The sequence below is a fragment of the Oryctolagus cuniculus genome, chromosome 4 (genome assembly GCF_051225735.1).
Source record: "Oryctolagus cuniculus isolate XC-2025 breed Fujian yellow rabbit chromosome 4, ASM5122573v1, whole genome shotgun sequence".
NCBI lineage: Eukaryota > Metazoa > Chordata > Mammalia > Lagomorpha > Leporidae > Oryctolagus > Oryctolagus cuniculus.
Window position 1 is genome coordinate 166316755 of NC_142870.1, and position 13231 is coordinate 166329985.

At 39.1% G+C, this 13231-nt stretch overlaps 1 protein-coding gene across 19 annotated transcripts in view; it reads left to right on the forward strand.

The window, feature by feature from the left end:
- Positions 1–13231, forward strand: part of RBMS3 (RNA binding motif single stranded interacting protein 3) — a 1620164-nt gene that overhangs the window by 1352903 nt on the left and 254030 nt on the right. For all 19 annotated transcript variants that reach the window (XM_051858893.3, XM_089331200.1, XM_070072889.2 and 16 more), the window contains one exon: positions 3039–3118. In XM_051858893.3, coding sequence (XP_051714853.1) covers positions 3039–3118 — 80 coding nt within the window. The remainder of the gene's footprint in view (positions 1–3038; positions 3119–13231) is intronic.

Consider the following 13231-nt stretch of genomic DNA (forward strand, 5'->3'; position numbering starts at 1 on the left):
CTGTTAAGAAAAGGCGATTGTATTCAGAACCCAGAAGGGAAGACTCTGGCTTTCAAAACGCACCAAAAAAAAAAATAAATAAATAAAAAAGAATTGAAGGTGGGTGGACTGGGTTAGCCACCTGACCCTTTACTTTCTCCCAAATTCCCCAGAATGCACCATGTGGAATCCACACACACACACGCACAGTAATGCCCACCTAGCTTTCGTCTTCTTTTACCTTCTGTATCATTTTAAGACAATGAGAAAGGATTTGATTTGTAGGACTCTCGCAGGCAGGCTGTAGACTTAACTGCCTGTTATGGAGATGAGTGCCCAGAGAGAGATTGAACAGGGAGGGGGCTCCAGGGCATAAGCTTTTCGTTCCGTAGCTCTCCTGGAATAAAAATTCCATAAAGTAACATCTGTAGTAATTAAGGGCTTACATTTCCTCTCCCATTCATGCCTCTGCCAGGAGGGAAGGTTACTTTGCCTAAGAGACAATACACAGGAGGTTCTGTGGGAGGCAGAGAGAACAGCCGTAGAGTTCTTTTGTTCCTACACATGGAAGTTTCGGCTTCAAACAATAAATGAAGAAATCTGAAGACTAGCAGTCAAAGATTCCATTGGGAAGAAGAGTAGAAAGAGTTAGGGAAATTGCGCTTATCTGTTCCCAAGCATTTGGAAGGAAGCAAGTTTCATCGCATCTTTCTTTCTTATTCACTATCTTTTGATGTGGGAGAACTTATGAACAAAATGCTCTTTGTAAAATTGTTATCTATGAATATCGCATGTTATAAGCATCAAGATTTTTTTAAGATTTATTTGAAAGACAGAGTCACAAAGAGAGGTAGAGAGAGAGAGAGAGAGAGAGAGAGAGAGAGAGAGAGGTCTTTCCTTTGCTGATTCACTCCCCAAACAGTGGCAATGGCGGGAGCTGAGCTGATCTGAAGCCAGGAGCCAGGAGCTTCTTCCAGGTCTCCGACGTGGGTGTAGGAGCCCAAGGATTTGAGCCATCCTCTGCTGCTTTCCCAGGAGCATTAGCAGGGAGCTGGGTGGGAAGAGGAGGAGCTGGGATACCAATTGGCACTGCAGGCCAAGGCTTTAACCCTCTGCACCACAGTGCTGGTCCTAAAATTTTCTTTTTATTTGGATGTCAAATTGATTTCTTCTGAAAATACTCTTTATGTGGCCCTGTTGTGTCTTCTGATAAAATGAATACTAACTGTTAACATCACATTAAGTGCCCTGTACTTTCTGGTTACAGCCAGATCAGCTACATACATAATGGGCCCCACGAAAGACAATGATGCAGAACTCCTTGTTTAATTTTTAAAAACTTCCAGAAGATGACAACAGAGCTTTAAACTAAGTAGAGGGTTGTTCTAAGAGTGGGGCTCCATAGAAGGACACAGGTCCCAAGCCCTAGAAATCAGACCTGCTTGAATGGAATAGAGTTGCCCCAAGGACCAATACAGAAAGACATATCATAGAAACGCTCAACTGCACAGCACACTATCAAATATTGTTGCAAGTGTGGCTCCCGTGTGCAACCTGCTCATGACGCCGTCTTCAGGGTGTTAATCCCATGTTCCAGATGCCTCGTCTGCATCTCCCTGTTTCTCTGAGAGCGTCTGGGGGAACTTCAAAGGCAGCCACATGACTTTGTCCGCCCCTCTGTATGTAGAACTCAGGCCCGTCACCTGATCACTTCAGCCCTCTGCCCTGTTTATTCTCCAAAGGCTTTCTCTGCCCTGTCTGCTCACCACCCAGCACTTCCCTGGGCTCTGGGTTCCTCTCACATTCGAAGTCCTGTATTTTAATAAATATGCATAACTGATTTGGCATTTGTTGGGATATTTTTCCTGATTTTTGTCTCCTCTGCATGCAATATGGCCATGTGATATTGTCTTTGAAAACGTATCTAAAATTTAGATGTTGCAAAGTTATACAACTTGTACCAATGGACTCCATTCCAAGAAAGCTCATATTAACAACATAGCAGAGAATCTAGCATTATATCTTGTCTTTTGTATAAATTTCACACACCTTTCAAGTCTACGTGTGCTGTTTTTCAATTTGATTTAGCCTCTGATGTACCTTATATGGACTTAATTTCCTTTCATCAGGATCAACTATTTAATTTTTAAAATAATAATGGCCAGGTATAATTTATTATTTAAACATTGTTACAAATACAAGTGCCCTTATGGTATGGCAAGACTTTCAAGTTGGAATTGTGATAGTATGACTCAACGTGTTGATTCCTCACTGTGACTTAGATGCCAAAATTTGAAACAAGAATCCCAGTTTGGCCATATTGTTATCCAGTATGAAAAAAGAGATGTCCAAAATTCAAAATTAATAAACTATAACACCTGAGGTGTTTTCATTGGCATTTTGCTGTCATCTGTAAGACCCCAAATAACTCTCTTCGGATCTCTTTCACCCAATGGGAATTCTGTAAATGTGCTGTGGGCTGATGTCTACATGACTGTGCTGATCACTCCTTTAGCCTGCAGGCTGTTCAACTAAAACCCATTTCTCTACCTTGTGCTGTGGAGAAGCCCCACGGTAGTGTAGGAGTTTCCATGCAAGCTAGAGTGTTGGGCATGTGTAGGTTCAAGTCCTGGCCCTCCTACCCATCAGAAAGGCATTGGTCTCTCTAAGCCTCAATGCTCTCACTGATATGAAGGCATACATATCAATTATAATAATAATAGGGACTATCTTATGGGTCAGGTAATTCAGTCATTTAACAGATATTTATTGAGGGTTTTCAATTTACAAACTTCATTGTGTAAATTAAATTAATGCCTCAGGGTTACCTCTGGGCGGGGACTTCCAGGCAGCTTTCAAGTAGAGTGGATGATGCCTTTGGCAGTGATGAGTTTGATGTCCTATCAGCCTGGTCATGCTGGTCATGATAACAGTTGGCAACTCGGGTGAATTTTTCCAATCGAGTTTTTCTGGGATTTCTTCTGCAGTTTAACCTTGCTTTCCTTGGACAAGCATAACTTGTTGAAAGCATATGATCCCTGTTTATCTTCTTTTCCTAGAATGGAGTCTACTGAAAAATGTGAAGTGGTAATTCAACATTTTAATGGGAAATACCTGAAAACACCGCCAGGCATCCCAGGTAATGAATGTCATTAAAATAATCTCTAAATAGCGCCTATGGTTATTGCTATTATTAGAATGAGTGCATGGGCAGACCCTTGGTTGGTGATTGCCAGTAAATGTGTGCCTTTATAAATGTGTATCATCTTTCTGAAAAGTTTCTTGATAATTCTTATTTGGCTTTTCTTTGACTCTCTGCTGCTAATTTACTAAAGTGATATAGAAGAAAAATACAGCAAAGAATAATTAAAGAATGCACTTTAAGTGAAAGAAGTTTTTAACTTCCATCATTAATATTTAAGTCCTGGTTTCTGATTTCTAAAGGATCTCAACAGTGATATTCACAGTGAAATCCACAAATTGATGTGTGTAAGGCCGCCAACAGACATACCAAACACTGGAGTAAGGGAAAGGATTTATTGGGGGAAACCCACAGCCTGGAGGAAAGGGGCGAATAAGGAAAAGAGGGAGAAGGAGAGCATAAGACAGAGAGAGAGAGAGATCAGGAGATGGAGAGAAAGAGAGCCATGTGTTCAGGAACAGGTCCTTTTAGAACTTTGCCAGGGTGTGGGCAGGGAAGTAGGAGCAGCGAATCCCATTAGGATGGGGGTGGGGCTGACACTGGTGGTTGGGCCATAGCTTCCAGCAATGGCAGCAGGGTCTAGAGCCTAGGGTGGTGTCAGGGTGTAGATCGTGCCATAGATAAGACTGTGCCATTTTACTAACAATGTGTGTCCTCAAACCTTTCTTGGTGCCCTGTGACAAGAAAACCACAGAAATTAGGAGTACTCAGGAGTTTCTAAATTAGGAGCATTTAGAAACTTCTATAGCAATTAGACACCTCCATGAAACCTGAGTACATTATTTTATATTTTACAAAAATATCAATTACTGATAGATTAAAATTTTTAAAAATCTGGTTTAGTCATCAACAATGGTTTGAAATATCCTAATCTAGACTATCTCAGGCCATCTCACAGTTCCTTGAGAAAAAATCCCTAAGGATTACACGCAGCATAAAATTATAAAATTTTATGCTATTAAGAATTGCATTCAGCATAAAATAATTGAGTAGATCATAGGTATCAGAGATATAAATCCCTCAATATTAATCTGACAATGGTATATGGGAAAGGTGTTTGGGAATCTTTCAAGATATAGCTAAACCAGTAGAGCTGTTAGAGAAAGGTCTTTAACATATTTTAAAATGTATCTCACCAGTGCACCAAAAAATTAAAGATTGAGTAAAGTGCTAAACTAAGAAAAAATACAAGGAATAAAGAACTATCTGACAAATGAGTCTTGGTTTATTTGTTTCCCTTTTGTTTATGGTGATTCTCAAGGGAAAAGTGAGTTTAGTCTTATAGTACTTTTTTTTTTTTTTTCTCTTTTTAAGCTGGTGTTTGCTATGTAATGCATCTACTACTTAAAAAATAATTAGGTGTTGAGTACTTTAGTGCCTTAAAATAGATTGTGGTGATGCAGAAGGGGAAATACGAACACAACGAGAAAAACTTTGGCGGAGGAGCCAGAGTTTCTTTTCTGATGTGTTGGTTTGTGAAGGATGTCAGAAGACTAGAAAGACTTCATTCTGACACTTGGATGATACAGAAAATCCAAAGTAGCCTATCACTGGCTAATCAGCGAGCCAACATACAGCAAAGACGGTGCCTTGATTTGGTTAGCTTCCATGCGTAACGCTCCCTGGAGAGCTGACTGCATTGTGATCCAGTTGGAGACATATGGTGTTGTTAAGAAAAGAGTTAGCAGTTTTCATCTCAGCGTGTAAGCTGCCCTTGCATTTTAGGAGAAATGCTTTTTTTTTTCCTTTTAGCATAAACAGACATTTTAAAACATTCTGCTTAGACCCATCATTGAATGAAGGGATTGGATTGTTAGTGGATTTTCCCTTTATTTATCTCATTTTACTCACAGATGCCTATGTATATAGAAGACATTCAAACTAGGTGTGAACTATATGTTATATAAAAAATTCAAAAATGAGAATACCATGTAGATATTATTGTTGATTAAAGCTTGGAGTCTCAACATTTTAGTTCCCCTCCTAATTGGAAAAAGTCATTCTGAAATCCTTGACCTGATCAATCTGAAAGTATTTTATTTGGTTGTCCCCAAAGAACATGCAGCTGACTAATACAGTTTAACACAACAAAGACTAAAAAAGACACTACGAATCCCTAAGTGTCTGGGCATCCTGCCTAAATACACAGGCTATGACATTAACCTATCTAATATCACAGCTACACCCAATGGAAGTGCTGTGAATAGCAGGAACTTGGTTGTGGGTTTCTTACGTTTTAAAAGCATGTTTGTTTTATTTATTTTCATCTACTTGAAAGATAAAGGGGGTGGGGAGAGAGAGATTCTCATTCATCTGCTGGTTCATTCCCCAAATGACCAGAACAGCCCTGGCTGGGCTAGGCAGAAGTAAGGTAAAGCTAAGAGCCTCAGACTCCATCAGGGTCTCCACTTGGGTACCATGGGCTTAAGTCATTGGGCCTTCATCTGCTGCCCCCCAGAATGCTTTAGTAGGAAGCTGGAAGGGAAGTGGAGCAGCTGGAGCTGGAACCAGCACTTCGATATGGGATGAGGGCATCCCAAGCGGAGGCCCACCATGCCCACCCCTCTTACTCATTTTTATCTCATGAGAGCAAGAAAGGAAAAAATAATTATGCCATCACAAAACTCCTATGAGATACAGCTTTCTGTTTCTGACATTTGCAATCAATATAGTAGAATTAAATATACAATATTGATCATCATCAGTTCTTGACTTTTCTTATTTAACATTGCTTTGGAAGTCAAATAGAGATTAATAAAGGATTAAAATGCTAACTGAATATATCTAGTCTTTGATGCTTCAATTTTATGTAGAATAAAAGAAGACAATGTAAGCTATGAGTGTTTAGGAGAGTGTGGTAATAAAATGTCCTTATTGTGTATTATTAGTAAGGAATGACATGTACAGCCACATTTTCATATTTTCTGTCTGTCTTTATTGGTCCCTGTTGCTGATTTGTTTAGGAGAGTTGAAAGCGTACTTTGATAAACTCAATTCTATTTTCTATTCTGTCTTGAAGAAAGAATAGAGTGTCACCATGAGCCCTGATTATCAGGTTATGAATAATTTCTATGATATTTTTAAAAGAAGTGATCAGTTTCCTAACCCTCTTCAGTACTTTAGAGAGCTTTTCTTGCTTGTAGATATACTAATTAAAACTAACTGTAATAGATCTGACTTACCTAAAACTAAAATAGAATTGACAAAATCTTACAGTCCCCATACTCTGCCTAATCAGTATTTGCCATCTTTGGAGTCAGCAATTTTTTTCCTATATAACTATACATTGATTGATTCAATACAATGATTTAAAATTGTGTGGATGAGGGACTCACAGTGGTCCAATAAATAAGTCTTTGAAAAGATAGAATGTCAGGTCAAGACCTGACTTTAACCTTACTATATGCAAGTATGGGGCAACTGATGCTAGATTCTTATTGTTTAAATCTCCATTTAGGGGCCACTAGAGAAATGTACATGAGTCTTTGGGAAAATACAGTGCCATTTTTACTTCTGTTACTTTTGACAGTAATGTGTACTCTGATGGGGGTGCAAGGTCAGGCATTTTGATACACTGGGTTAGGCTGCCCACTGGTGTGTCTGGTTCCCCATATGATGGTGAGATCCAGTGCTACCTCTGCATGAAATCCATTTCCCTCCTTACTAATGCACTTGGGAGGCAGTAGGTGATGGCTCAAGTACTTGAGTCCTTGCCATCTGCATAGGAGACCCTGAAACACCCTAGCTGTGGCAGGCCAGCGGGGGAGTGAATCAGCAGATGGAAGATCTGTGTCTGTCTGTCTCTCTCTCTCTCTTTCTCTCTTTCTCTCTTGTACATGTTCAGTCTGCCTTTCATATAAATAAGAGTAAATAATTATTTTAAATTCATATTAAAAGTCAGTTATATTCCTGAGATGATCACCTAAATTACATAATCCCTATTAGTTGTTTATGAAAAAGAATAGGAGCCGGCGCCGTGGCTCAATAGGCTAATCCTCCACCTTGCGGCGCCGGCACACCGGGTTCTAGTCCCGGTCGGGGCGCCGGATTCTGTCCCGGTTGCCCCTCTTCCAGGCCAGCTCTCTGCTATGGCCAGGGAGTGCAGTGGAGGATGGCCCAGGTGCTTGGGCCCTGCACCCCATGGGAGACCAGGAAAAAGCACCTGGATCCTGGCTCCTGCCATCGGATCAGCGCGGTGCGCCGGCTGCAGCGGCGGCCATTGGAGGGTGAACCAACGGCAAAGGAAGACCTTTCTCTCTGTCTCTCTCTCTCTCACTGTCCACTCTGCCTGTCAAAAAAAAAAAAAAAAAAAGAAAAAGAATAGGAACAAAGAAACTTCCAACCAAAGTTTTAACTAATTCAAATTTTAAAACACTTCACAGTTAAGGACATCTACAAAGGCATTTGACATTGTACATGTTTATGTTGCTGTGCCCATTTTGTTTTTAATCATTATGGGAATAATTTGCTCATTTGGCATGATTCATATTGGCATTGGGCTTCAGTAACTGACAGATCATGTGAGTTGGAAGGTAAGTTTGTAAGTATCTTGTTCTGAGTTATGCTTTCCCTCTCTTTGGCCTCCTGCTATGTATTTATGAAATATCTGACTTTAATGAATAGGTCATGGGTTACTAATGCCCATCAGTGCCTCCCAGAACTAACTGTACTCATTTAGATTATAACGTTAGCTCCAGATTTTGGTTACCTGAATCAATGAAGCTGTACATCTATGACCCAATCAAACCACTGAAAACCAGTGTATATAGTCCAAAGATCAAGCATCACCCTTAGCAGAAGAGAAAGAGAGGCCAGAGGGGTGTGTTAAAGCAGTGTCAGTCACATCAGTGTTATTGCCATCCGCAGAGAGAGAGATCATCCAGGATCTCCCCCAGGGAAAGAAAACGCAGCGTTCCATAAATGTTGCATGTCCTACAGATCGATCTTGATGTTTTCTGGACAAAATGAAGGATCATTAGTTGCTTGCCTGCCTAACCCCAGACATTTCTTTATCTCATAATGAATGGCACAGAAACACTGTGTAGGCCCAGAGCATTCCATTTCCAATCCTCTGGCAAAAGCCAAGGGTAAGTCCCAGAGATTGCAGGGCATGAACTTGAAGGGCTCACTTTCAAAGAAACCCCAGAGCAGAGAGATGTAGCCTGTGAAAAGGTGTCCACGTGGAGAGATTTGTAGTGATAAACAGAACATCCAGGCTGGTTTGAAGAAAAATAAATCACATGTTGCTCTCACACTAGTTTTTTTTTTCCCTGTTAGGACACATTTCTGTCAGTGGGGCAGTGTTTACAGAAGAAGATGCAGTGTCCCTCTGCTCATACAGTTCCCTTACTTTTTAGATAATTGTTTCTAATGTCAACTGAACTCCAAGAATTAGGGAGGAGTGAAGAGGGAGCTCACAGAATTATGTCCTTTTCTTAATTTAACAAAAGTTGTGGCCGTAGAAGTTCTCACAGATATTAGATATCAGAAGAATCACATTTTTCTTATTAATTAAATAAAATCAAGAGACTTCTTCATGCTTTGCCATAGTAATTTTACTGTTGTGTGTCAATGCAAACTAAACTGTATGATTGCATCTCTGTATGGATATTTCAAAGGGGCCTGCCAAGAAACTTACAAAATGATCAGTTGAAGAAAATGTCTTTGTTTAAAATAACACTTCAATATTTAAATGTTGACACCACATTTAAATACAACTTATATTAAAAGATACTATATTCTTAAATTTTTGAGTGACAATTATAAAATTTATGGGAGATAGGATAACATTTCATTTTGCAATGTATTAGGATCAGTGTAACTGATATATTTATGGCCTCAATTATTTATCACTTGTTAGTGATGAGAACATTCAAAATCCTCTTAACTTGCTGTTTTGAGACATACAATTAGTTGTTGTCAGCTATAATTATCCTACTGTCCTCTCTTCATGCTGCTGTCCTCTCACCCTTCCCAATCACTGAAAACCACTATTCTACTCTCCAGTTGTAAGGAACCAGCATTTTAGCTTCCACATACGTGAGAGCATGTAGTAATCAATGTAATATTGTATGATCTTTTATATGGGTAAGTGGTAGGATTACTGGAACATTTAAAGGTTAGAAAATGTCAGATTTGGATAATATAAAATGAAAGCAACAAGGATAGAGATATAGGGAAGGAAGTAATCATAAGAGTAGAGTTGATTTTTTTTAAGAAAATATAAAAGTTTATGTAGCAGGAAAACGAGAAAAAGCTACTGCAGATGGTTGGGATCTTAGGAAAAATACTGATTCCTTATGGTCAAGGTTTACAAAGAGAAAAATACAGATTAGTACTGGAAATTAAAAGGAGCATAGATATGGGTAAAAAAACATTTGTTCTCTAGGAAATCAGTAATGTGATTTTACACTGTACTTATTTTGAAAAAAATTTCAGAAACTTAAATAAAGGAAGATAAATTATTCTTTTATCTTCTAAAATTTTATGATATGTTCAGAATTTTGTTTGCTACATACATATAAGCCTTTTTCATAAACTAATTTATATTTTATGTACACACAATATTACAATAGCATAATAGAAGAAAATCTGTGTCCTACAAATAAAAATATCAACATGGAAAATAAAGGCTTACCTTATGTATAATTCGTTATTGAAATATGGTTTCAGGACTGATGTTGTGGAGTAGTGGGTTAGGCAATATCAAAACACCATTTGGGGGGTTGGTGCTGTGGTGCAGTGGGTTCAAGTCCTGGCCTGAAGTGCCGGCATCCCATATGGGCACGGGTTCCAGTTCCAGCTGCTCCTCTTCCAATCCAGCTCTCTGCTGTGGCCTGGGAAAGCAGTAGAAGACAGCCCAAGTCCTTGGGCCCCTGCACCCACGTGGGGAGACCTGGAAGAAGCTCCTGGCTCCTGGCTTCAGTTTGGTGCAGCTCTGGCTATTGCGGCCATGTGGGGACTACTGTGCTGCCTCCCCTCCACTCACCTGTGATGCCAGCCACAGAGGAGATAAGCCCTCTCTGTGCACCCTAAGAGCATCTCATCCCAGGTACCCACCGGATTTCTCCACGTTTCCACCTCGGGGAAAATTCCATTAAAGGTAGCTCAACCAAACATAGGACTTCTGCAAACCTTGGAGCAGTTATCACTTCCTGTGGGGTGACCTTGAATCAGTGGGGAATGGGGTCGGGGTTAACACGGAGTCGCTCATCCTTTGGAAAGACGAGTCTGCGTCACATTCTGTGGAGTCCCTTGAGGAGTTGCCTGAAAGCTGGAACAAGCTCACTGAAGCACACGTGTTGGCTTGCTTTTTTCTCTCACTTTCTTTCCTTTGTTTTCAAATCTGCTTCCTAGCCTCAGCTCCTAATTAGATGACCTTATCCCAAGGGAACTCAAAGTTGGAATTCTAGTAATTGTGTTGGCCAACTACTGTTTGATTCAAGACTTTTAACCCAGCTAACATAGTAAAGTGAGTTTCCTTGACTAAGTATACTGTTTACATCATTTTTTTTTTCAAGGAAAAATCTGTAGTAAGGTTGATGAAGCAGATAGTAAGCCAAGACTGACATCCAACAAGAGAGATATAGAAGAAGGCAAAGATGCAGTGCCAACAACATTGGCACAGCTGGCATCAGAATAATCAAGGAATTAAAAGAGGTGGATGGCTGATGAAAATGGGAGGGGCGTTGAATAGTCTTATTGCCAGCAAAGTGAAGGTGAGGTGCAGGCATAGAAACTATAATCATCAAGAAGGTGATTATTGAGGTCTTCCTCTTGAATACATATAAGTATGAATGAATATGAATATCAATGTCTGTGGTTGGATGACGTGAAATGGAAATGATCCACAGGTGAGCATTGGAGACTTGTGATTGGAATACTGGAAAGTATTGACATAGCACTTCAGGTTTCCTTGCATAATTTCACATTTCTTCTGATTTTTTCCTGAAGAGTTTATCCTCAATGAAGCAGGCTAGGAAGTGTGAAGAGTGATGGAGTAATTATTATTTTTTTAACTTATCTGAGTTTTCCAAACCAGGTTCTTTTTTTTTTGTTTTGTTTAGCTCCCAGATCTGTGTTCTTAGCTCAGTGTAAGCTCTCAATAAATATTCTTTGCAGTCACACAATTTCATGAATTTAATAGCCCTCTTCCTCATAATTGGTGTTAATGAAATTCCTGAGAGCACATGGTTGGTTCACAACTTCAGCCAAACAAATATGCAGCCAACTTACAGGAAAGCACTGAGCTAAACCTCTACATGTTTGTTAATTTTTATAAAAAATCCTCTACAACACATATGTGTGTCTCTGAGTAGGAAGAGAGGGAATGATGGAAGGAGGGAGAGAGAGAAAGAGAGAGAGAATTCTTGGACAGTGCAATGATGAATTCTGTTTTTCTGTTTCGGCAAATGGGTTTATCTAGTTATTTTCAAATAATGCCTATTTCTCCACTGGAGTTTATTAAGCAGTATGATTAATCTGTACTTTCTCTTCTTATTTGAAGATATTTGAGAATAAATAAAAGGAGAGTTTTCTGGTCCATGCTTTTGCCGCTTTGGGCATAATGCTGTTTATTCCCCCTGCCTTGAAGTGGCACTATGTTGGCTTATTATTCTTGTTATAATATTGTCACATAATTTATAGCTTTCTATTGATAGTATATGGTTACAGCTTTGATAGCCATATCTTTTTTACAGTTATATATAAAGCAGCAATAAATGGTAGCAGAATGTGTCTGCAATTTTTATTTGTTTTTAGGATCTGATCATTTAAAGTAGTTATAATTTCATGAGTTAGAGGAAAGTGATGAGAGCCATGTTCATCAATTATTTCTAAAAGAGTAATTCCATTCAGATCTGTTCAAATGTCTGAACTGAAGATTTCACAGTGAAAACTTACAAAACAAGTGATATAAAAACCCTTCATTTTATTACCAAGACCACGTGAGGCTTTGCCTTCTGTCAGCATCTTCAGTGAGTAGTTAAACTATTTAGTTTGTATCCGGGTGAGTCCCATTAGCAAGCAAAGAGAGTTGAGAGGCTTTAGACCAATTAAGACACAAACCAGGGAAACCAAACTAAATAATTGAGTGCTTAGCACATTTCTGAATCTAAAATCTCACTTAATAGGATTGATTTTAAAACAAATTCTACCCAATCTTTGAATAAATGGGTACTATTCCAAATTAAATTCTCTCTCAATAGCTGTTGAGAAGCCTGCTATACCCACAACTCATTACTTATGATATATTTTTTTAGAATGAAAAGTCTGCAAAACTTAAGAAAATATTTTAAGCGAAATATGAATGAAAATGCTCATTAGGTCAACTCTGAACTTGCCATCATTTGTTTGTCTTATTAACAGCTTCCTCTGATCTCTAACCTCTTCAAGTCAGTGAATGATGAGTCAATTATTTCACTATTATTTTAGTCATTCTTCAGTACAAAAAGAGAAATCTTTCCTAGGAAATTGTCATGTTTATTATCTCCTTTTAGACTTTATGTATTTCAAAGACCCATTTGTCCCATTGGGTTGCAGGTTTTTCTAAGAAAAAACTGTGATGGGTATCTCTCCCTTTTTTCTTTAAACAATTGCTGTACAAATCCTTTGCATACAAAATTCTTGTTCCAAGCACCTAACCCAACATTTGGCAAAAAATGTACTAATAATTTCTGTTAAATAAATATAAAATATCTTGTTTAGTGGGCAAAATAATGATTCCCCAAAGATCTCTAAGTCTTAATCCCAGAACATGTAAATTTGGAAAAGAGCAATCGATGTTGCTACGTTGACCTTGAAATAGGGAAAATGTCATGGATGATCTGAGTGGGGCTTCTGCAACCACAGCCTCTGCACAAGTGGAGGAGAAAGGCACAAGAGGAAGGCTGAACGGCTCAGTGCTGACCTGCAAGATGGGGCAACATGGAAGCTGAAGGAAGCCCAGATTAGATTCTCCCCCTAAGCCTCTGGGAATCAACTCAGCCCTGCTGACAACTTGATATCAGCCTCTGGGACCTGTATAGGAGTAAGCTTGTGTTGTTTTATGCC